Genomic DNA, 26,079 nt, shown 5'->3' on the forward strand with positions numbered 1-26,079 from the left:
GGCCATTCTCAAGGCACTAATGACAGAAGAGTCTTGAGGTGAGGGGGGACTACATACATTCCCATTCCCATAGATGCTTACATTACATACTAAAGGTTTGCCGTATTTTTAAGATACACTACATTAAAATTTGGGTTGAAGATTTCAAATGGGAAATAGTAAACATAGAAACTGCTTAGCAGGCAAGCCATCTACTGATAGTAGTTTTCTCCAACAACTTTCTCTCCCAGATGCTCAGTGCTGTACAGCAATGCTGTGTGCCTTTAGGATTAGGTGCATACTTGGTTAAGTCTTTTTGGTTTTATTTTTAAAGATAGCTATGTGTTATATATTGAAAAGATAATGAGAAACACAGCAACTCATTTGTTCAAAAATGAAATTTGGCAAGAACATATACCATAGCTTAATCTTATTACAAACTGTTTAGAAACAGCTGTGATATTTTGTACTGGAAAATAATTTCATCACATGTGCATCCTTCTTGTGCTTTGAGACAATTAAAACTTCTGGAAAAAAATGAGAGATAGTAACGATTTACTGATTCACTGGTCAGTTTAAGTTTGGTGATATTCTGTACCTATATTCTAATATGGCATGAAAATCATTAATATTGAGCAAGTATAGATATCACACGGTAAAGACATACTGCAGTCTCTTTTAAATGTCTCTTAGAAACTGTAAAACTGTAGCATAAAGGATACCAAGAGGAATGAGACAAGACTTTAATGCCTTAAAATCCAAGAAATCTTTGAGACCAGTGTCCTCCTAGAGTAGCAACTGCTTCCCTGGACCTGGTGAGAGGTTGCATGATGTCAGAGCAGTTCCTTCTACACTTATTTCCCCTATGTCATATACCATATTCACTTGACATTAGGTAAATGGAAGTGAAGCCATTACACTGCTCTAACCTCAAGTATGTTTGAATGTGGATGTGCTGTCCTCACAGATAGGTCTAAATCGTTGTCCCCACAGTCTATGCATAAATGTGTGCTTATGCTGCAAGCATAGGAACTTGGATTCTGTTGAATGACGCTGCTTGTCACGGCTATATGTGCGCTGACTAAATTCTCTCACCCTGTAGCTGAGAGCAGAACGTGGCAAGTGATCCTGTTCAGTCAGTACCTTTTTACTAAACACATCCCTATCTCTTTCCTTGCATGAATTAACTACTAGCAAATTAGCACTTTTTAAATTAATGTTAACATAATTATTCTAATATGGTTAATTTTTATTTTTGCACTGACATTATTAAAAAGCAAAAAGCAAGACACCTTTTTGGATTCTCTGCCCACTACAGCAGGGACATTGATGAATATAGTGAAACCCAAGTCATCAAGATTCAGAGTTTCCTTCATTTGGCTGTGCTACTTCTGGAGCTGGGAGTATTAGTAAGCACCTGCTTTGAATGTATCAAAGCAGTTCAGTCCACATCTCCATTCTGATGCTCCCCATGGGATAAACACCTGAGGAGGGATTCTTGATTCCTAATCCTATAAGTAGTCTGGAAGAAAGCTATTCAAATACCATCTTTTGAGATAATTCCCCAAAGACATTCAACATTTTTTGCTGAAAGATTTATCAGTCAGTAAGGCTTTCTCTTTAAACAGACTGGCCAAATACTTCCTTTCCTTAATTAACACAGTTGTGTTTTCCCTGTGGTGGTTACCAAAAATCATGAAAATTCAAAATCTCGTATTTCTTCTTCTTACTGAATGCCAGTAACATTATACTTTAGGTTCCTGAAGAGCATCAAGGACCGTGTTCGCTTGCATTGCAGTAAGTAATTCCTGAAATTCCAGATTTCATGAAAAAATATTGGTAACTATCTCTGGATCCTGTGGATTGCTTCATGGTTCTCTGTAAAAGATGCGTAATACTGTATTGTGGTACAGTAGAAACACAGAAGGTATCTGAGAAGGCACTTGAGCAAATCATGATTCCAACTCAAAGTTCAACACTTCAGCATCTCCAACACTCTGAAGAGATTCTTATCCTCTCTACCATGATAAAAGTGTAAGTTTGGTGGCAAAGAATAAAAAAATTAAACTAATGAGAGAATATAACAAATTCATTGGCATCTCTCCACCTCACTGGGCTCAAAATTAACAGACAAAAATTACAGCATTGATCCAGGTTCCTACTACAGCGCATGATACATTCTGTAATACACGAAAGCATAGCAGCACGTGTTCTTTGACAGAGATTTCAGAAAATGACAGATATTAGGAGGCAAATCCCAAGCATGCCTCCAAGAACAGCCATGATGACTGACACGCCTGACATTTTCTGGCATGTAGCAGCATGTGATAGCATGCTAGACTTCAGTTTAATACTTTGCAAGGATCATTCAGGTCAGTGCATCTAATCAGCACATGCGATATTGAAGACCAAATGTGCCACATAGGGCCTGGTACTTAAAAATCCCATCCATACTCATTGAGGGTAAAATATACCTGGCTGTTATTGATCAACCTTTAGGGGAAATTCTCTCCCCCCACCCCTTTCCTTCCTCTGACTAGCATATCTACTTGCTTGTGAGTTCAAACTGTTAGGTAAGTTTTAGTGCAGCTTGCAAAGCAAATGTCATGGCTTTAAAACTAAGCAGGAACTTAGTCTAGTTCCTGACTCTGACCCAGGAAACATTGTTGTCACAGTTCCACTAATTAGCCTTGTCCACTCTAGTTAGTGGATGATACCAGTGGTTTTGGTTATCTTTTTCTGCCAGACCCTTTTAACTTGGTGTTGACTTTCTCTGTTCTATCACAATTCTCTTCATTATACCTGACTGCTACTCAGTTTAATTTGCTTGTATTTTAGAGTTAATTCTTTTATTTAAAACACAGTAGTTATAACAACAGCATAGTGTTAGATGTCTCCAAAAGAATGTGGCGAAATAAAGCTATCCAAAAAACAGTCAAATTTAATGCAATCAGAAGCCATAGACAAGTTGAAACAGTGAATCCTGCTCTAAGGCAAAAGAGTAGAAAGTAAGAATTTCACTGTGGACCTACTTGCTGGATGTTACAATAAATAACTGAACAGTGTTTGCTGTAATATGATCATCTGTGTATCTGGAAATTAAGTGTTGTCTGTATTCAGGAGGTTGGATGAGAGAGGATAGTAAATATAGGAAGGAAGGAAGGAGTCCTTAATGCTTCAGTCTTGGTTATATTACTTTATGTTCATTCACAGAACATGGTTCCAGTTATGAGATGCCGCTTCATTTGGCTTGAAGGTAGCTTAACCTGAAGTGTTTAACACCTTGTGGGGTAGGCAGCATCCATCTAGGGTAGAGATCTGATGAAAACACTGTGTATCTCAAAGAATGCCTGATGCTAAGCAGAGGAAGGAGCGTTTCACTTTGTGATTGAGGAGTTAACTCTGCACATATACTCAGCTCTTTCCTTTGTACTTGTTTTCTTCTATTCCATATTAATACTTTCTTATCTTGCAAATTACATGACAACAGAGCTGTAGTGATGTCTTGAGATCCTACCTCACTGTGTACCCTGCATAGACAAAAGCAAGTTGATGATGGAATTCCTCTCTCCTTTTTTTTTTTTTTTAAATCAAACGAGGTTAATTCAAGGTTTCTGGGGCAGGAGATGCTATATCACTCCAGATAGCTTCCTACCATTGCTGTGCAACCTGTCCTTTGTTTAACACTTTCATCGATGCATGCTTTTATGGGTACTTTTTCCTTCCTGCCTTTGCTCTGTAGCCCTGCAAAACCAAAGACGCTGTTACTGTAAGATGTGATATAAACATACATTTATATTGATATGATAACAGTGTGAAGAGATATTTCCATTGAATTGAACAGCATTAACCTTTCATCATTAAAAAAACAAAATTTGAACTTTACAGCCAGATTAACAGCTATTTTAATCTTCTCTGCAACAACACTTAAATAATCTAAATATACTGCACATCTCTTGACTTTCACTATTTACACGCAAACACTTGGAAGTTCCCTCTAGCTATCATGCAATGATTTAAATCTTTTAAATATTTGTCGAGATCGTTTTTATATGATGAATTATATTTTACCAGTGTTTGCATTTCTTACTCTAAGACATAAGAATGGTTTGCATTTCTATGTTGCATTCTATACAAAAATTTATAAATGTTCCATAACCAGACAAAAACTAAATCTCAGAAAGCCCAATTTTCAGAACAAATTATCTTATTGCAAGTGGAAAGACAGCACCCACTGTGATGATACTAGAGAGGCAAGCATCTTGACTTTTAACCTGTGCTTTTATCTACTGCAGTAGTTCCCAAATATTTCCAGTTGCAACCCACTTTCAGATGGATAATTTCATGTGACTCCAGTGCAAATCCACTTAAATGTTTGAAGGTTTTTTCAGGCTCAACACTCAACCACTATAGCCTAGGTTGGAAACTGTTGCTCTGAAAAATACAAAGTACTTTTTTATTGGAAGATATTAGTGCAGTAAGGTATAAGTCAAAATGTACCATTGAAAAGGTCCATGAGTTTTTATTTTATTTCACTATGACTTATGTGTATTGTTAACATTGATTCAGGTTTAGTAATTTAAACTATTTGAATTCTTGGGTTGTATAATTATCTTCTCCATTTCTGAAACATATTAACTGAGTTTCCTAACTTTTTCTATCCAGATGGTTTATAGGAGATTGGTCAGAATGCAGTAAGACCTGTGATGGAGGAATGCGTTCACGAACAGTTCTCTGTATCAGAAAGATTGGACCTTCTGAGGAAGAGACACTGGAAAATACCAACTGTTTAACGCACCGACCTATTGAAAAAGAGCCCTGTAACAATCAGTCCTGTCCCCCACAGTGGGTCGCTTTGGACTGGTCAGAAGTAAGGAAATTTGCAATTTTAGCTCATTGGCAATAGTCAAGATGAGAGCTCTAGCCACTGAATATTAGTACATTTTCTACTGCTGCTTGCCAAGTTAAGGATTAATGAGAAGTTCAAAACCCAATTGATTTAGAGTATTGAAGCAATTTTTGTCATTCATATTTCTTTTTTCTTTTCACCTATATTGTCAGTTCTGTTATTTTGTCAAGAGATTATGAACTGTTGTTATTAGTTGTAATATAACAATAGTAAAACACAACATAGACTAGTAAAAGTAGTAAAAATAGTAAAAACGTAAAAATTACAATAGTCATTTGGTATGCAATAACTGTCTTAAAAAGCAGTTTTCATTTCCATAGGTTCTTGAACAAACAAATAGCTGGAAAGAAGAGGTGGTGGTTTTATAGTATAAAAAGCTGGAATAAGTTGCTAGGGTTTTCTTCAAGTTATCACGTTGATATAAAGAATCAGCTTCCTTAGCAACATGGAATGAGAAGCAGACCTAAAAATTGGTGTTCTCTTTATTAAAGAAAGAACATCTTTTGTTAAATATGGTGATATCTGTTATAGTATAAACCAAGTCATGACTTTATGTTGATTCGAGTATTAAATTTGAAGGACATGAATTTGTGCAGCAGAGAGGAGAAGGCAGATTTATTGTTGGTCTCTGATGGATTTGAATGGAACTGCGTCACATGCCAGCCTGAGGGCAAAAATAGCTGTATACTTTTGCAGTTCCTTGCTATCCAGGAGTCTTATCTCATGTGTTGTATCTCAAAGTAGCCTTTGGAATACTTCAAGCTAAGATTTCCTGAGTCTCCAAACTCCACATCCCTGCTTTCAAATGCAGCCATATCATATAGTTCCTTTCCTAAACTGATCAAACTTTGTCCTAAAATTAGTTAATTTAGAGGTTTGTTTGGTTTTGTCCTGCTGCTTCTTGGAAAACTCTTCCTGAACTTTAGTCTTTGGATTGCAAGAAACATTCTAATTGCATGCCAGTTTATATCCATTTGCTTTTGTTAGCTGAAACACCCTTCTTCCTTTCCAACTATTATTCCTCAGAGAGGTGTTAATCTTGATCACACTAATATTTCTGCTTTCATGTTCCAGTTTGAATGCTTCTTTTTGGAAATGGATGATCAGAGTTAAATGTATATATTATCCCAAATGAGATTTCACCTGTGCCTTGTTCTTTTGTTACTTCGTACATCTACTGAAAATACCCAAAAGCTACAGTGTGTCAGTATGCCTTAAATAACCTTTTTCAGCTTCACAGCCATCTTATATTGATTACTTACAGTCATCTTATTTTCTGTTAATATATCCAGATCTTTCTCCTCCTCTTTTCATTTCAGTTAGTGATCTCCCAGTTTGTAGTAGATTCTTGTTGTTTTTTCGGAAATGCATGACCTTGCACTTCATACTTCCGAATTTCCTCTCATCTAAATTATTCTTGTCTTCAAGGTTGTTCAGTTCTTTCTGTAGAGCATACTGATTCTTCCTCTGTACCACTAAGGTCAGTTATAGTTACTGGTGTTAGCTGCTAGTTTCAGTTACACTCTCCTACTTTGCTACCATATCATTAAATAGACTATAAAAACAAACAATGAGATCAGTTCCATGACTGATCCTAGGGGGACTTTGCAGGTAGCAGCATCTCTCAAACCCCAAATTTTCCGTATTCAGGATAACCAGTTGTCACCTCTCTTTGAAATGAAGCCTGGAGAGAATGGCTGAACTTACTTTGTCTAAAAAAAGTGAACGATTATCAGAGTAAACTGGAATGTTCTACTGATGATATACCCACAATTCATTGTATCCCATTTTCTGTATAGTTGCTTGCCTTTAAGGAATCTTTCATTTAAAATACTTTGTATTATGCAGTATGTCATAATTTAAGATTAATGTCCTTGTAGTTGCACAGAGCTCTTCTATGCACAGATGCTTTTAGCTCCAAAAAATTCTTACAACCTCTGGAAATTCAAAGAGTACATACAGAAGGAAGCCTACTAACCTCACTCTGGTGAGTGCACATAGAAGTGGTATAGCACAGCTTGTACCATACCTTGATAATGCAGGTAGTGTAGATAATAATATAGCCTTAACATTATGGCAGTACTTGAAGCAGTGGTATCTGTATGTTAAATTACAGTGCTGTGGGCTGCTATGGACGTGGTTGTGGCTCATCCCCTTGGTGTCTGTATTTCATGCCTGTATAATCCTCATCTGCTCTTCTTAGCTGAAGAAAGATTTTTTTGGACAAATACGTTTTTTTACATAATATACATTATTTTTCCTTAAACAAAAGAAAAATATATCCATTTGCTATACTGTTCAACTGTTTGGTTTTGTTCCATAAGGAATTATGAATTAAGTATCATTTTACTGAGCTTTTACATCAAAAAAAATTCTTTTAAGATATAATGGGAACATCTGAAAATTTTTTGATTTTCATTAACTTACTGTGCTAATGCTGTTGGTTGTATTCTGAATTTCCTGGTATTGTACCACGTTTTAGAAGTAATCTGATATCATAAGACAGATAGCCATTCACAAACTTTATAGCTGAATCTGTCTCTAGTTCTGTACAGTTTTAAAATAACAGATTTTTTTTGGAATCTGTTTTACAAAAAGTTGTCTGCTTTATATCCTGAACCCTTAGAAAAGCAGCTCCTCTCAGCAATTTCTCTTAATGTAGAGCAGGACCTCAAGAAACACAGGAACAAAACAATGAATTTTAAAATATGCGTTGTTTTACATGCAGAACAATATTCTTTTTTTCCCCAGCTGTTAGCTGCCTTTTTACACCAGAAGTAGAGCACCAAAATCAAGGCAGAAAGGTTTTAAATAGTCCCTGTCCCTCCCTTAAAAGGTAGAGTATATTCCAGCTCTTCAAAAATGAATCTGTGACTTGGAAAGAATGAAAAGGAAAGGAGCAAGAAGGAAATAATGCATGAGTAGAAAAGGTTGTTCAGTGGAAGACTCTTTCATATCATGTCTGGCACTGATAGTTTGTAAGCTCTTTTTGTGCCTTATAGTGGTACTTTAATTCTGACTGGAGTATCTAGGCATCATCTCAATACTAACAAATAATACTGTCCATACGACCAATTATGCAGCCATATATATTGACTATATATTATTCCCCTTTAGTTACCTCCTCTAGGCTTTGCTCATTAATATATCATCCTTGGAGCTGTCAGCATTGCCAGCCTCTTAAGAAGGTTCAGTAACTTTTTAAGGCCTTCACATCCAGCCTTTTGTACAGCAGAAGTGTGTTATAATTTTTAATATAGATTTTCTTATCTAAGGCTTCAGGCCCTGCTAAGCTGGTTGTGATTGCATTTTGACAGGATTGTGAACAAGTGCTAACTTTTTTCTGGTGTGAATTTTGCCCTATATAGCTTGGCAAAGTGTTTTTACTGCTCGTATCATTTTAATGTAATGAGAAATTGCTTCTTTTTTTCTATTCAGTGTTCTTGGAAATATAATGTATTTAAGTCTCCATATAAATATATAAATATGATATATGATATATTTATAAGATTTTCTCACAAAAGCATGAAAATGCTGCCTCTGATATATTTGTACTGAAAACAAGAATGAACTCAAAAAGTAGAAGAGTTGAGTACAGCTTCCATTGAAGCCAATGTCAAATCTTGCTACTATTCTCTGGAATGTAAATTCTGAAACTTTGTTTTTATACTGAAAGAAAGCAATACATGATACAAGTTAATCAATTTTAGCACTTTTGCCTATGTTTACGTACTTGCTGAACATCAAGATAATTATATATTTTTTAGTCTTCAATAATAAGGTATAATTCAGGTATCTTTTAGGTCAGAGAAACAAATACACTTTGTAAACATAGAGATGAATTAGTATACTTAGGAGATTGCAATAGTATTTATATCAAATCATAATTAACATTAAGTGACTTGCCCAGCAGAATTTGATTGGTCTCAGGTAACCTAAATATTGCTAAAAATATTTTCATGTTTTGCAATAGATGAGCTTTGACTGAATGACTCCCCACTCATAAATTACTTATTTTATATTTTTTCCAGGTAATAAAATAAAACAGCAAAAAATAGTGTAAGGATTTATTGGGAAAAGACTTATCAGAATTTTGAGACAAGCTTTTACTTTGCATTCATACTACCCTTAGTCACGTTTTCCAATGAGTGAGTCAAAAATTCTAGAAGCATCTAGTAATGGGAGACACTATTTTCTTTTTTTATGTTTATGGGCAATTTATCTTTCATTTACTTTTGAAACGTGCACTTTTTGCTAAATTCTACTGATGCTTTTTATTTATGGGGATTCAGTATTACTGTGGGCAGCCTATTTCCTTACTTCATTTTAGTTGCTGGGAACAGGTGTAGTCCAACTGATTTAGTGGAATTTTGACTGAAATTTTGATTTTGAAATTCTTGAATTTTTCTAAAAATGTGTTTTTTAAAGGAGATTTTTTCTTCTGCTGCCAATAGCTAGAAGAACATATTTCACAAATGGTGACTTATAGATAAAAGAACAGAAGTGTCTTAAATAGGATTAGAAAATGTATGCACCTAAACCCAAATTTCTGATTTGCTACCAAATTCTAGAGGTTATGACACTCCATAGGCACATTGCTTTTTGACATTTATTTCACTGGTTATCAGCTGTTTTGCTTCTTGCCTGTCTTGACACAGAAGAAAAGCTGAGTGCCAACCTCTTGCCAAAGCAAGCGATTCACACGCTAGACGATTGTCTGCATACGCTCTCTGAGGGCCTCAATAATTTAGAAGGCATTCTTGGAGCGTGCCTAGCAAACTGAGCTCCATGTGAGATACAGCAGTAGCTACTCATTTATTTTAAGAGTCAGCTGCTTATAGCTTTCTTTTTTGCGTCTTAAGGTAACATTTCAGGGTTCAGAATACACTTCTGTGTAACTCTAAAGTGATGCAAGCCTCTGCCTCCTCTGATTTTGCAAAGTGATCTGATCACCAATCTGTAGACCAGTCTGATAGCAGGACGGTCCGTTCAACCTTCTGTGTGTTGTCTGTTTGCTTTTCACAGAATGCTTAAAAGATTAAATGGGAACAGGAAATTGAGTACAAGCTAGGCAGAGGCACCTGCTTCTATTTCCTGCTCAAAAGTCTTATCCATTTTATATGACATATTTGTGGAAGAAAATACATGCAACATTCCTTGGAATTTGGACCAGAACTGAGGAGTCATGATCATGTTGCTGAAGACCTGATATACTCATCGTCATTCTTTTTTGGTTTCTGTTTAGCATTAATATTAAATTTTTCCTGCATAATGGTGTATTTTCTGCCACAGAGACAGAGAACTTTCTTTCCTCCTTTGTCCCTCCTTTCCCCGTTTTGTAGTAGGCAGGTACTTACCGTACTTTGTGGAGGAGATAAGAGATTTGGGGTTAATGCCCCAAATGCATGAGGAAGATTGAACCTGGCTATTCTGCGTGAGAATTGTAAACACTGAACTACTGTAGATAAGGAGGCAGTACCTCTATAAAAAGAAAAGGAAGGTTTGATTTTTTTTGAGGAAAGTGATTATACACCCACTTTGGAGTTCTGGATTATAAAACCCCAAATGGAGGACACTCCTCTTTGCAACCCACTTTAAGATTCTAAATCTAAGCAGACGTAAGATGGAGCCTGTGTATATACATACACATTTACGTATGTATAAGGAATATCAATACTTTACATACTACTGTGGAAGTGCTTCAGAGTGTCTTTAAGTTAGACAGAGATGCTTCAGAATTAGGCGTACAACCCTAAAGTTTGAATTACTGAAGTCATTTTCCAAAAATAAATTTTATCTGTTTTTATTTTTTCTCTATTATATGGTGACCTGTTTGGATGTGGAAAGTCTTTGGCGTTCCACCTCTTGCATTTTGCTTCAGTTCCACTTCCCAGATGATACTGTCTCTGCAGCTGCTTGCGTATGAAGGGCAGTTCCACTCTTGACAGTTTTAGAATAATCTGTGTGTAGGATTTATGCTATCAGAAGTTGATTCTGATCCAAATAATGCAGATATGCTTGCAGGATAAAGGTGAACATGCCTATGAGGAGTTCTAATACTATGTTTGCAAAATCTCCAGGTCAGCTGTTAAAGAGAAACTGGTTTGGGGAAGGTCTTGTGTTTTTATTTTGTTAGCACTTTTCTTCTCCCCATTATGCTGTTGTGCTAATGTAAGTGAAAGTTAATTTGTAGCAAAATAGAAGGAGAAGGGGGGAAAACAACATGAAGAAAGAGGAGCAAAAGCAGAGAGGTCCTTAGACCTGCCTCTGTTCAAATTACTGTTTTATTATCTGCTTGCTAGTAGAGCCAGCAGAGCAGTGATAGCAGGAGGAAAAACAACAGCTGTGAGAAAACAGAATTAAAACTTGAAAGGAGGAAAAAGCATTCATGGTAGGGGAGGGTAGAGTATTTCTGTCTGAACCAATAATCCAGTTTCTATACAGCCCAGTAAAGCATTCATCTTTCCATATGTTCGTTGGGGAAAAATGTGTTGCTTACAGCTGAGTAATCGGTCAGGGATGTAGAGAAAGTTGGTACTAGCCTTATGTAACAGAGTTCTGCTTTAATCACTGAAATGCACACTCAGATTTGTTTCATGGTAATGATACATGTCTATTTTACAGCAAAGTGCTCTTCTTAAACCTAACTGAAAAGCTTTTATATAAAAAAAAAATACTAATATAATACTATAAATATAAATAGCAAAGGAAATCTACTTTTATCAAGTTAAGACTTATTTAACTTAAGGCAGTCCTCAGCCAGCTTATTTGTGTTTCTAAGCATTTGAAAAATATTACCATCTTGGGAAAATGGTGATTATAATTTAGTTATAAGAACATAAATATAATCTCATATTTTTCCATAGTAACATTTTGGGGACTTTTACTGACTTTTTACTGAGATTTTAATTATCTGTATCCATATTTTTTCAGTGTACGCCAAAGTGTGGTCCAGGATTTAAGCATCGAATTGTTCTGTGCAAAAGCAGCGATCTTTTAAAAACTTTTCCAGCCGCTCAATGCCAAGAAGAAAGCAAACCTCCAGTCCGCATCCGCTGTAGTTTAGGCCGATGTCCTCCTCCTCGCTGGGTTACCGGAGACTGGGGACAGGTAAGATAGTCCATATAAATATTATATTATTATAATATTGCTATAAATAGCAATATATATTGCTGTTAGTCTCCTACACATCAGCACCTTCTAAGGATAAAGGTCTAATGGAAACCAAGAAGAGACATTTCTATGGCTTTTCTTGCTTTTCCCTTGTTTGTCTCAGATTGAAATGTGAGGCAGAATGGTGGTTGTCTGCTGAACTATAAGACAGGACTTGCTGACAGCAAACCTCTTTCTACAGGATGAGTTTTCATATGCATTATTTTTACATTAATCAATCCTTATTACAGTTTTGTGGAAGGGGATGTTGAGAGGCAGCAATGTTCAAAGGTTAAATATTTTTAAAACACATTGAACTCAGCTGAGGAGCATGATGGAAATATAAAGCCAATTACCATCTTAGTAAATGTACAAAAAGGTGTGCAGCAGCTCTAAGAACATTCAGAGAACTATAAAATTTTACGTAAAATATGCTTAATTACCAGAGGAGGATCTAAACTGTTACAGCATAGGCTGAATGGTGTTGTATGTGGTGTTTCTATACAAGTTATACTGAGTTTCTCTCTGTCATTATGATTTAGCATCTGAAGTATGATTAGTGGCTTGTTATTAAATAATCACTTGATATTTCAGTTTCTAAGTTTGATGAGTAATTTACCACTAATGGAAATACCTTAGCTTAACTAATCAAGGGACAATCATCTGTGGTATTACCATGTGATTGACTTGCAATCCATCTTTTCTTTTATGCTAGTTGTCTGGATGCGTATTTATCTTAAATTGATGCAAGTCTTTAAATCATTATTTAGTTACAGAAATAAATTTTTTTTTGAAACTGCAAAGTATTTTTGTTTAAAAACTACTTTCCTTTTTCCTTAAAAAAATTTATAGCAGATTTAAATTCTCCTTGTCTTTGGATTTTTTTCTTTGTTCAAAACCAAAAGATTTCCCTCTTGAAATCTTAAATTCAAAGATGATACATGAAATAGTGTAAATTATAGTCTCTTATTTCAAATCTGAGCTCATTCAGGGAGCTAATATTGCATTTTGTTTTATTTTCTTTGAAAGACAAGTGCTTGTGTATACTGTCAAAAATGAAAAATTCTAAACTATTTTATGAAAAATATTTTTGCATTAACCAAGTATCCTTGGATGCCTTTGGTTTTTTGTATTTGTGCATGTGTACTGTTCGTGATTGTTCTCCTGTTATCTTGCTTTGTATTTAAGAATTGGATCCAAGTTGTTTTACTTTATCTGTCTCATCTTTAGTGTTCTGCACAGTGTGGTCTTGGGCAACAGATGCGAAATGTGCAGTGCCTGTCATATACCGGACAAGCATCCAGTGAGTGTCCAGAAACACTTAGACCTCCATCAATGCAACAGTGTGAAAGCAAATGTGACAGTACTCCCATTTCCAACACGGAAGGTAAGTTTGCCATCTTAATATAATTTATTCTGAAAAAACAGTGTTATTGCATCACTTTATTAACAAAACATCAATTTATTAACAAAAGCCTATATTCTATCATCTCCCAGACTGTGGAATTTTTTTTTACAATTACTTTCTGATCAGTCATTGTAGTTCAAAGTTGAAGTGAATAATTCAGCCTTCTTTAAAGACATAGGTTCTTCCTTAAAAAAGAGGTGGGGGGAAGAAACCTATATTGTCTAAATCATAGACAAAATGCTACCATTTTGTATCATTAATTTTCCAGTTTCTTTGTTGGTATAATACGCACTGTCATGAAAAAAGGGAGAGCATGATATACTACTTATGCACTGAATTTGTACATGCTCCAGCAGTGGTAACATAACACAGCAGAGGCAAAAATAGTTTATCACATGTTCTTTAAAGAATAAAATTATATTGCAGATTTAATGTTAAAACAGTGCTACAGTTCTGTTCTTACACTTTATTTTTCAGCTTTTCTGATTAACTTTGAATTTCCTGTATTTATAATGTCTGTTTGGAAATAATTACAGTATTTTTTACATTATACAGCCTAATTTAATTCAGACTGTTAACTAACTGCATTGTAAAATATTTTATTTTGAGAATATATTAAGTATTTGTCAAAATAAACTTATTGATGTTTATGAAAGGCTCCACTTCTGGAGTCGTGAATTCCCGAGGTAAGCCCACTGGGAAATGAAGAGTTGTGTATTCAGAGTAGAGTTCGAGTGCTAGGCAGTTAAAACAAACAAACAAACATGCATCTCCTTACTGATCATAAAGTGTACCCAAAATTTAGAATAGTTGCTCATCAGATGAGTACGTTCCATTTTGTGTATTGAACAAAAATATTGCAGGCCAAACGCAACTGAAGATTACCGTAATTGATTTTTTTGGTACATGTGTCTTAAGACTGCAGAGCAATTAAAGTTCTCTTAAAACTGGTATTCCCTAAGATTTGACTGCTTGACTTTGCAATGTCACTAATACTCCTTTAATATAACTTTTCTCTCTGCAATATAAAGTGGAGTATCTTTTACATGGGTTCTCCAGTCACTTTGGAGTTTAATAACGTATTTATATGGAACAAATACTCTCTATTTATATGCAAAAAAGGCAAATTTATGCTACAATTTTCCCTGATTCGGTGTTCATTTCATAGCTATCCATTCAGGTTCACAGCGTAGATTCAAAGTTGTTATGAAAGTCTGTCAGATGGAGGTGTCTGTAATAAAATGGAGCACGCTAAAATCTTCTGAAAAATATACTAATGATTCTCCATAAACTCATTGCTTAGAAGTTTTAATTTTAAAAAGACGCATATCATCCCATGTTGTCATTTGGAAAGCATCCTTATAATAGAATTTTCCTTAGTTATTTTAATTCTCATTTTTATGTTAGTGGTCTTAAGTAATCTTTAGGTGATGATTATCAGTGTAGGAAATTTTCTGCCCGTTAAAGCTCAAAGGCTAACTGTTATTTTATTTCCAAACACAGATGTTGTCTTTTTCCAAAGAAAGGTAATAAAGTGCTCTAAGTGGGCACAGTTTAGTCTCAGTCTCCTTTTAATTTCAAGATGAAAAGGTCATGTCATTTTTTATAGTCATTACACTAGTAATTCTTTAATATTATCAGGGAAATATGATGATCTACAGATGTGAATACCATCAGGGGTTTTCTGTGTGTGATCTATGGACACTGGGTGGCCATGGACTACTTTAAAGTGGATCTGTGCAGACTAACTGTGAAAAGCGAGCCTGTTGGCATTAGTGTTTTCCAGGGGCCTGCACCTTCACTGGAAAATTTTTGGGATCCACAAATTGAAAATGTTGAAAACCGTTTACTTGCACAATATTCCAGATGGACTTCAGCTCTTTGGCCTGCACTCTGAGTTGGCCAGGCATGAGCCAGCTTCTAACTGACAGCCATCAACCTCATTAGCACAGTACATTGCTTGAGCTAGTAAGTCCTAGGAAAAAATAAGAGGAAAAAGAGATGGTACAATCTCTTCTAATAAATACAGTTCCCAGCAGTCACATTGCCACTTAGCACCACATTTTTGCTTTTGTCCAACTTTGAAGATATTTACTGGAAACAAATGATTATTTGTAAGCTGTTAAGCATGGCTTACAAATAAATGTGTTCTCCAAGTTAATTTAACAATTTAAAATACACACATCCTTTGAGAAGACCCTGGCCACAGTCCATGAAATATTGAAAGTGCTCTATTCCAAAATTAGACAAAAATTTTGTCTTTGAGGTGGGTTTTTTTAGATATTTTTGCAAATATTTATTAAATGTATAATTTTATAGCTCCTATTAAATGCTGAATATAAGAAGTACAAACTGTGAGTGTATGCAAATTAATGTGTATGTACTGTACATTTTCTGCTTACACTTTTGGCCTTAAACAAAATCCTTTTAGACACAGTAGGAGCTGTCATCTCTTAAATTAACAGGTCAGAATACTTAGTCCTTGGAGTCTTCCCGACCAAATCTCTTGTGTTAGTAAAATGTTACCCTTTAAACAGGGAGGCACACTTTTTGCAGCATACCAGAGGTGATGGAAAGCTTTTTAGATTTCAAGAACTAATGAATCCTAAGGAGCACAACTGATCTCAGGTCTTTATTATGTAAAAATCTGTTCTTTTTGGAAAGATCAAACACTTTTATTTTATCTGAAAGCACACGCAGTTGCTTGGACAATTCCAGTTTTATAAAGGTTTTTTTTTTTTTCCATTTAAATGATAATTTGTCTCTAGTTAAGAAATGTTTAAGTTTTGAGTATGTTTCTGTTACACACCTGCAAGTGCAGTTGATACCACTGCTGCTTCAGATACTTGTGTTTGGCAGCCTGGACTAGGGATGTATGTAGAAACCAGCTGACAGCAGCTAAAGCTAGTGGATGGGACAGCGAAGGTGAGGGTGAAAATGAGTCCAGTCTCTGCAGGAGCTTTTAGGATTCCCCTTCTCTGTTTTGGGCTACATGGGCCAAAACCCCTTGTTATTGAAATTTTCCTTATTCAGTTGCAAGTGGGCTTTGCGCTCAGCGCATCCTTCCTTACTCTCTGCTGAGCGGCATGATCATGTCTGAGCCCATTCTTTTCCGTCCTCATCTCTCTCTCCCCCTGCCTCTTTTTGTCCATGCGACTTACCAACACAGGAAGCACCATCCCTTTCTTCTGCAGCACAGTGCTGAATTTCGCTCATGCTACTAGGCAAGTCTTAGTAAGGACCTGCTGGCCACAGGATAGGGTACATACTACTGAACCAAGATCTGTGGTCTGTCACTCTATGTGTCCGTGTTTTGTGTTTCTGTGCCCGCCTCTCTGTGTCATGGGATGCTTCTGCACCTCTCTCGTGCATTTGGGCTGTGGCATACTGGAAGGTTCAGTGCTTCAAGGTGTAGAGAGAACATTGCTTTATTTCTTTGTGGGTGTATTTGTGAGAGGGGTGTACTGTGGCTGTGTGTGCACGCTTCTGTCCTCAGGTGCGGGGGAACTGCCTGCCTGAAGTGTCTAGGTGTCAGGGAAGGAGTCAGGTCTCTCCAAGGGATATCCAGCAGAATATATGTGCTTGCACACAGAGCCTTTGTCCACGAGCCACCTAGGAGCGCTGCCTTGTGCGCGAGACTCCACCGTGGGGCAAAAGGACCTTCAGCAGCAGGTTGTGGGCTTGCACCAAGGTCTGACTAGCTGAAGGGATTCCCTTCCAACCCCAAACCCCAGCAAGCCTCCTAGTTCCCTTCACTCACCAAACTCCAGTGCTCCCAGTCTAATGCTTATGGGAACCATTCAGCAATTTCTGGAGAATTTAATTTTGCTGACCCACGATAAGAATATATATATTCTTGAGGAACCTTGAGCTACTCCCACAATATAATGATCACATTGGTATAGTTCAGAAGTGCTTTCTTGGGGAAAGTGTAGGTTGTTTACATGAAACAGCAAAGTCAAAATTCTGGGGATACAGAAGTAGTAAAAGAAAGTTATGATAAATATTGTCACATTTAACATCTGCTTTAGCTCTTTGTTTTCTGTGAAACAGAAAACTTCTGTTCATTCTGTCTTCATTAGAGATTGAGTGTTGTAGATGAGGTTTTGACAGACTGCCACAGATGAGGGTAACGTTGCTGTTGGAAGTGAACTGCAGACAGCATGTACCATAGGACTTGATATATTACTCAGAGTGATTTTATTCTTTAAGTGTATATGGCTGCTGAATCTAGACTGCTTAAGGTCATCTGAAAGTTCACCTGAAACACTGTTTTATCTATTTTTATGTCATTTCAGTTTTCCTCATATTTTGTGTGGTATGTTGTTGCAGTCTCTTTAGCTGAGGGCACAGTGACATTCTGTGATTTTATTACTGTAATGTGATACTTAATATCATGGTATACTTTGATCTGGCCACAAAATTCAGGAAAGGAGAGATTAATACATGTAGTTTATTGAAACTTATTAACAGTAGTTACTAGGAGGAAGAATGGTTCTGCTAAACCTCTTCCATTCAGCCGCAGTCATATGAAGAATAGGCTATTTCATCAGTCACCATATCTATTTCAAACCTGATTTTTAAAACAGAAGTTGTGGGCAACTTCCAGAGTATTGTGTCTCACTGCTATCCTAATGACATTGGCTGAACAGGGTTCAGTGTTAGTCAATAGGAAGAACAATGTAAATAAAAGTAAAATGGGGATAATTTCAAATCCTGCTTTTAGTAAAAATACAATTGGTAGCTTTGCCTGTATTTAACTAAATACAATGTATATGAGGTTTATTTTGAGGATTGAGTGAGCTTTTACTGCTCGTCAAGATCAAGTGAATCTTTTTATTCCTCACATTATTTATAATTCACTCCTGTCTCTCCCATGTTCCTAGGCCTCACAAACACAAGGACATTAAATATTTCTGGAAGACATTTGACCTCTTTGGGGATATTTTTTGAATTAAAATAGGGACCTTATGCAATTGCTGATATAGAAATGTATCTGTGCCTTCAGTGTCTGTGTTTCAATCCACTGCCCCCAATAAGTCTGTCTTTTTCCTGACTTCCACCTCTGATTCCAAATTAAGAATAAAAAAATAGGAAGTTAGTGAATAAAAATGTTGGGTAGATGGAGTAAAAGACTACTATGAAAGCATTGTATTCATGTTAATGAAATGAAAGCTTAAACCACTTCATGCCTCTACTTGTCCAGCTAAAAGCATGCGCTTTGCCCTTATCAGAAATGTCAGTCAGTACAGACCCTGAAGTTCAGGGTCTCACTAATGCTTTCCTAGGTTCAGATACTAAGCATTCTCATCTGCACATAACTTGCTACTACAGTGTGCTTACACCATGAGCTCACTATCCATAACTACCTGTTCTGGAGGAAAAATAGCGTACTAGGAGATTGTAGGTAGAAAGAAGACAGTTAGAAGCAGTTGAATGATTGTACTTGCAGACTGTGGTTGTTTCACTATTACTTTTTGCTTTTCATACCTCTTTGGTGTGTCTGTCTGCTGTCTCTTTTGTTTTTGGCTTACAGACATCTTGGAGTCAAGGACTGTTGTTCTGTCATGTCTTGGAGCAACAGGATCCTGGCCTCCAGTCGTCTTCACTTCTAGATATTAGATCAATGCAAATATGATAATGTTCAAAGTACTGCTAGTTCCTCCTTTTTATTCATATTTTCTTTATAGCTGTTGTAATTTGAGAGAGTTTGTCAGAGGAGACCAGTGTCAAGTGCAGTCTTATAAGAGTAAAAATTTAAAGCATTCTTTTGAGAAAAATTAATTTCTGGAAAATTAATCTGATTTCGTTCTTCCCACCTCATCATTTTTGCAATTCAAACTTGTGGCTTTTGCTTTTTCTCCATATACATCTCTTCCGTCTTCCTATACATGAAGCAAAGCTCCTTGCCAAAGTCCTATTTTAATATCAGCCTGGAAGAAAATGTCCAAATGCTTCTACTGAAAACGTAAATCCCCTGTTAAGCGTCTATCAGAATAGCCACTCCAGTGCAAAGCAAAGCCACAGTAGCTACATCTGAGCTGTAAAACCTGAGCTCTCATACTACTGAGCTCTCAGATTCAGCTGTGAACTCCAACTACATCAGAATAAGAACTGGACTATTCCATTCCTTATTCCCACCTTGTTTCTTCAGAAACGAAACTGAGCCAGAGGAGAATCACAGCATACTCCAGCAGTGTTGTTGTAATGTGCACCCACAAGTCACTTTAGATACAACCTGTGTGGGATGGAAAAGAAAGAATCCTTACTCCATGTGGCAGAGCTCTTATTCTCCCTTCCTGGGAGACTTACCTGCCTATATGCAGTAAGCTCAATATGTAGGGAAAACACAAGCATGAAAAAAAAGCCCTTACATGACTATTACAGGAATAGAAATGGTTTTCTTCCTGCATTAAAGAAAGTGTTGATATGTGGAACCAAGCCTAAAATAAAATTGGCCATGCAGTCAAGTCACTGAACTCATACTGTTTATTCATAACACTCTTTGTTTTTTCTATCCCTGTTAGCTGCAATGCATATTCTATTTCAAGGATTCTTACAAATGCACAGGCATAGTACCAAATAGTGTGAATCGTGTTAGATTTTGGATAACCTCTCACAGATGAATAAAATAACTCCTGAGAAAGAAGCTATAAAAGTATTATAAGAAAAATGACTCATATTTCCTAGCTGTCCAAAGTGATCATTTATCCCAATAAATGGTAATTCTTTCAAGACAAAGTGGGCACACTTCTAAATGTCTGGGAGAGAAGCCCTGCAAACATTTTTATTGCTTTTTAAAATATATTGTATGTACTAAGCTGGACTAGAAAGAGTAGTTACAAAGAGGGCAAGGTATACGGATAGAGCAGAAGCATGCTAACTCTCAATTTTTCTTTGTACTTTAATTTGTATTTCTGATTTTTTTCTCTTTAATGCCCTCAATTATTAGAGTGCAAAGATGTGAACAAAGTGGCATATTGCCCACTGGTGCTGAAGTTCAAGTTCTGCAGTCGAGCATACTTCAGACAGATGTGCTGCAAGACCTGCCAAGGACACTGACCCACAGAAAGCATGAGAATGTGCCTTGTTATTATCATTGTGAAAAAGTGTCCATCGAAGAGAGCCACACAGCGGAATGAGATTGACGTCCTTGCAAACGCATTACCCTGTGGAAAACATAACCACTGGTCAGCCCCAGCTGACAGGATTTCAATATTATTTTAACTTCTGTGAAGTGGGATTTATTCATCCAAAGTGCTGGACACAGTATGAGGAGGGCATGCCAAATTGGAAAGATCCACACAACACATATAGAATAGCTTACTGTGGAACATTTGTGTTCTTTTGACTAAATTCAATAGTCTGTTTACCTCCTTGGACCATTAAAATAATTTTTATTATGGACTTAGCAATGACACTGAATCCATTTGTATTTAAAACTGTTTAAAATGTAGCTGTTATGACTTGGTCTACTATGGAAGTAAAGAAGAATCAAAAAAATGCTAAGTCATAGCTTTAAAATGTTAACTATTTTATCTCACAACACAGCACCACAATTTAAATTATAAAATGAGCTGGGAAATGTTATTTAAGGAGCAGAAATAAAAAAAATTGTATTTTTCCTTCATTCCACCTAATTCCCTTTGGAGTAATCCATATTTCCTGAACACTGCTGTGAGCCATATATAAAGCTAAACTAAACAGAACAACCATGAGGGACTTAGTTTTAAGAGGTGCAACAGTTATTGCGGTGGTGCATGAAATACAAGTGTGCTATGAAGTGAAATGAAATCTGTGTTGCAGGTTTATAGCCATCTTACCTTTGTACAAGTGAAGCTGAGATTTCCACTAAAAGGGAAAGTATTTCAATATCACAGAGGAGGCAGACTCCAATAGTGGTGAAGACCGTATTGTCAAGTCTTTCACTACTACTGTACAGGTTGCCTAAAACTTAACACTTTGACTCCAACTCATTTTTGTTTACATCACTAGCCACAAAGAAGAAACAGCTTTGTGGGCATCTAGTTCTGTTTTTGACTCTCCAACACCAAGGACTTCCAGTGCAAAAGATAAGCCTACTATGTAATAACAACAACCCTTTGCAAAATTTGCTAAAAGTTAAAATGGATTCCATGTGTTCCCTTCTTTGATACTGTAGTATAGATACTGTAGAAGGGCATTTGTTTGTAAGAACGAATATGTGAATGTGCAGTTCAGGAGACCGCAACAGAGTGGATAAGGATTACAACCAAAGAATTTTGGACTTGCGAAGATATCTAGGTTCTGTTCAAATAAAAGGTCAAAAGTGTGCCTGACCCAAGAGGCCTGTTGGACTGGCAGGAGTAAGGCACACTGGAATAGGTGTGGCTGGAATGAAGTCTGGCCACCTTGACCTAAATGACCAGGTCTATGTATAAAGCTGGATCTTATTTAAAGCTAGGGGCAGCTTTCAGTGTGAGGCTGGAGCAAACTCATGCCTCTGGATTTGTAGTTAGATGCCGTAACTGCTCTGCTGCCATACTCCACTTATTTCATACTACCATATTTTTAATATTCACCAAATACTTTGCATTTAAATGTGAAACCAAACTACTTAGGTCACATTCAAGAATCTAGCATAAAAAAGTAAAATGTCATGCTCCTCTTCCCCTTCACTTCTCAATAACAGACTCAACAAGGAGATAAGGAAAGTGGGTACTTGTTTATATTAATATATTGTACTTGAACACTTGCAGTTTGCAGCAGGTACTTGATGAATGTGCTTTTGTGTCCAACTATGCCTCCTTTGTTGTAGTGCAATTGTAATTATGTGAACAGTAACTTGTGTTAAAAATTCTAACTCAAATAGCACTTTCTTAAAAAAAAAATACTCTTTTCAGTGAAAAAACATTTTCAAAAAACCATGTGAGATTGAAGTGTATCAATGTATTTAACCAATAACAAGCCAAATGTGTTGCACACTATTTACTAATGTGAATTAACATGGAAAAATGGATATTTTTAACAGGACTCATACTATGAACCCCCCCCCCAACATATTGACAATCTGTATGTGGGGTTTTGTGTAGCCCACATGTTCGTGATCATCAAATTCCAGTCATCTGCTACCTCTTGCCAGTATTTTCACTTCCTTACACCTGTGACCAGTGGAATTCATTTTTGGTTGGCTTGCATATATTCATATATGCTTATCTGCTGCTCTCATCACCATGTAAACAACTCCTGTTAAAACTGACACCAGTAGAATTAAAAAAAACAGTCTTTGGGAGTTGCGTATATGGATTAATGGCAGTATTAGTCTTTCTCTGTTAAGCGAATCGCCTTTTGATATCCTTTTGACAAAACACCTTGGTGCTAGCATGCCCTGGTTAGGTCAAAAATACGATAAAAGGGAAAGGGGTTGCTATGGCATTCTCTAAGCAAGAGGCCTCTTTGTATCAGGGTCTGTTTTTCTCCAGGGCATAATTGTGTTTATCAGCTAATGTGTCTTTTCAGCTAACAAGGAAAAGGGGTTTTTTATGTATTCAAAAGAAACCTTTTTTTTTTACCTCATTTAGGATATGAAAATTGTAAGGAGTGTTTCCAAAGACACATCTTGCTCTCTTTACTGGTGCTAGAACACTAGGGAGTCTGATGTTTACTCTGCAGCGTAACAGCACTGAGGTTGGAATTTAAAGAACTCCCTGGAGCAACATTGAATTGTATTGTTAAAGGGAACAAAACACAGAATGTATTTGGATTTACAAACTAAGCAACACTTCAGACTAGGACCGAAAAATGAAACCTGATTCAAAGAAAGATATTTGGTTTCCACAGCACAGTTCATTGCTGCTGCTACACTGTAGCCATCTATATAATCTAAGCTAAATAGTGTTATATTCCTAAATAGTGACAATAGGACTATTTGTATAGGCTATAAAACCGACAGGCTATTTCAAAGAATAGAATACTAAATACACGGATCAGTCTGGTGCCAGTACTTCCACTGAGCAATACTACCAGCTAAAGAAGATCAAAACTGAAAGAAAAATCTACAGATTAACCCCTCAAGGTATATACACCCCAAAATAGTCCATTTTGTTAGGAACTTTATAATGGAGTGAATGTCACATAGATATCCTTAATAATACAGACTGAAATTACCTTTGTATTATTGTGATTAGTTGCTTATTATTTTATACTCAGTATTAATGTGGTACACTGTTACTTTATTATTATTTTTTTTTTGCTTTTGTAAATTATATTCTAATTTATTGTCATGTTTCTTAACACTTGTTCTACATGCATTCTCCTGCTTGTAATGAAAACAAAAATATTGTAACACTTGATGCAGTGAAATTCCACACCAGGCACAGATTTGTTTTAACATAGATAATTTAGTGAAATAAAACTGCAGCTTTTAAGAATGATTCCCATGGTACTGTTGTCTCCCTGACTTACAGTTGCTAGAATTCTGTATACTTAGGTTTGCTTTATCAGATGCATCAAAATATATATAAGATGTTTTCTTTCAAGTTAAATCTGTATGTTATCCCAGAATTCTGTCCTCATTAGCAGCAATTTTTGTTATATATAAGGAAAAGAACAAGGAGAGGGAAAAGTCAAGAACATGATCGAGTACATTATTAGATAACATTTTAGCCTAAGCAATAGATGCCAAAGTAGATCAAGAATGAAGTCACTGGCAGCAAAATATCCTGTGCTTCTTGGAATGATTTCACTGCCAGCCAGACAATAATAACAATAATAATAAAATGTCCTTCTTGCATTGAGCTTTTAAGGTTTTATCTGAAGTTTATCTAAAGCCATAATGTTATTAAGTATAAAGAGTAAAGTCATTTTAGAAGACTTGGTGCTTAGGTCATTGTTGCTGAGAGATGCTTCCTTTCTTACCTGATACGGTGAAGATACCCTGTATTGAAATTTCTGATGAAGTTCTGTGAGATATTTCCTGATTCTCTGCTTTCTCTGGAATAACAGTTAAAACCTATCTTTTGTTTTAATGAAAATAATCACTCTGCTACTATCTGTAAGATGTCAAAGAAAGAACAGAGAACCTTAAATATTTTGATAAGCCATTTAATAATTTTGGTTATTCTTTTTTTCTTGTTTCTTCTTTTTACTAACGAGAACTCAAAAAATAACTCCATGTTTCAAAGGTACTGATAATCCCACTTATATGCTATAAAGAAGTTTTATTGACCTATGGAGCAGAAACTAAAGATGGAATAGACTTAGTAAATTACATAGTCTAATCACAGTTTTCTCTGACTCCAAACTGTTGACTTTTCCCCCATACATTCACACTACAAATTATTACCTGATAGGTTTCCTACTATTGTTCAGTTCTGAGTATTATTCTTTCCCCCTGGAGTAATTGTGTTTTAGATTACATTGACAAACTGCATACACTGAAACAGATGCTCTTATGTTTCCATCTTTTTTTCATACTTTTGCTACCTTATACCTAACATCACCCATGCTGATTATAGAATTCCTGGCACACAAAACTCCCTTCAGTCTTCTAAAATGCACTCTTCCTACACTTGAACTTCTCTCTCGAGCTAACTCTGGTATTATAATTCTGAGTTATATTTTTTCAGTTCATTCCTTTAAGATGCTATTTTTCATTAGACTCCATTTTTACCTTTTAGAGTGAAACTAGCAGATATTAGAGTCTGTGTTCACTTTCTGTGAGATGCTGCTTATCCATTCTCAGAGTTCCCTTGCTATACCCTAGAATTGTTTCTTCATCAATAAACTCCCTGTTCACTCTAAAGCTATCTGATCTTCATGAATGACTTTTAAATATCCTCTGTAGAGTGCTGAACAGGCCTTGATTATTTTGCTGACTTTTTTATTATTTTTTTTTTTTATTACTAGGAACTAAGATCCAAGACACTTCTGTAGACTTTTTCTGCAATAGACTTTGGATGAGTCCTGGGAGTCTCATCTGGAGTAAGTCAGTCATCAATCTGAGAGTCTTAAGAGAAGGCCATTACTAAGCTGAAGCTGTCATTCTGTGCGAAGCGATGCCCTATCTGGCCGCCTTCCCTTCACCACAAACAACAATTAGGTGGAACGAATGGATCATTGCTTCTGTGTGGTCCCTCCAATCTTTGTCGTAGACAGAATGGTGGAGGAGGGTTTGCATGCAGTAATCAGGATGGAATCCCAAACAGATTTATAAGGACTCGGTCAGCCACATAACTAAGGTTCACTACAGCACTAGTGACTTGATAGCTTCCCAAGTACATTTGGCCCAGCTAAATGGAGAGGCTGTGTCCAGATTAGGAAACTGAGCTTCTCAAAATGCAGAATGGTGTGCATTTAAGAATACTGCATCCCATAAATTGGCATATCACCTAAGCCCCACACGTCATTTATTTTCTTCTGTTCCTGCCCAGCACTGACATTTTCACTGAGCTGGATAGGCTATGGGACATGTCTTTTATGCTCATCAGAGGTCGTATAGCTGTTAGTCAGAAAATGACTGAAGTCTAACCTTGAAAGGATATAAATATATATTTCTACATTAAAGGTAGGAAGATGCCATTTCTGTAAGCTGAAAGACCTTTCTAGAGAAGACGTAGCAAGATCACTAGATAAATAATCTGACTTTAGTAAT

General features: G+C 36.3%; 1 protein-coding gene across 1 annotated transcript in view; it reads left to right on the forward strand.

The window, feature by feature from the left end:
• The window catches only part of ADAMTS6 (ADAM metallopeptidase with thrombospondin type 1 motif 6), a 163,385-nt gene extending 139,161 nt beyond the window's left edge, over positions 1 to 24,224 (forward strand). Inside the window, exons 22-25 of the mRNA XM_067316437.1 lie at positions 4,645 to 4,849; positions 11,822 to 11,998; positions 13,271 to 13,427; positions 20,401 to 24,224. Of these exons, the coding sequence (XP_067172538.1) occupies positions 4,645 to 4,849; positions 11,822 to 11,998; positions 13,271 to 13,427; positions 20,401 to 20,510 (649 nt within the window). The 3' untranslated portion in view covers positions 20,511 to 24,224. The remainder of the gene's footprint in view (positions 1 to 4,644; positions 4,850 to 11,821; positions 11,999 to 13,270; positions 13,428 to 20,400) is intronic.
• Positions 24,225 to 26,079: the final 1,855 nt, after the last annotated feature.

The sequence above is a fragment of the Apteryx mantelli genome, chromosome Z (assembly GCF_036417845.1).
Source record: "Apteryx mantelli isolate bAptMan1 chromosome Z, bAptMan1.hap1, whole genome shotgun sequence".
Taxonomy (NCBI): domain Eukaryota; kingdom Metazoa; phylum Chordata; class Aves; order Apterygiformes; family Apterygidae; genus Apteryx; species Apteryx mantelli.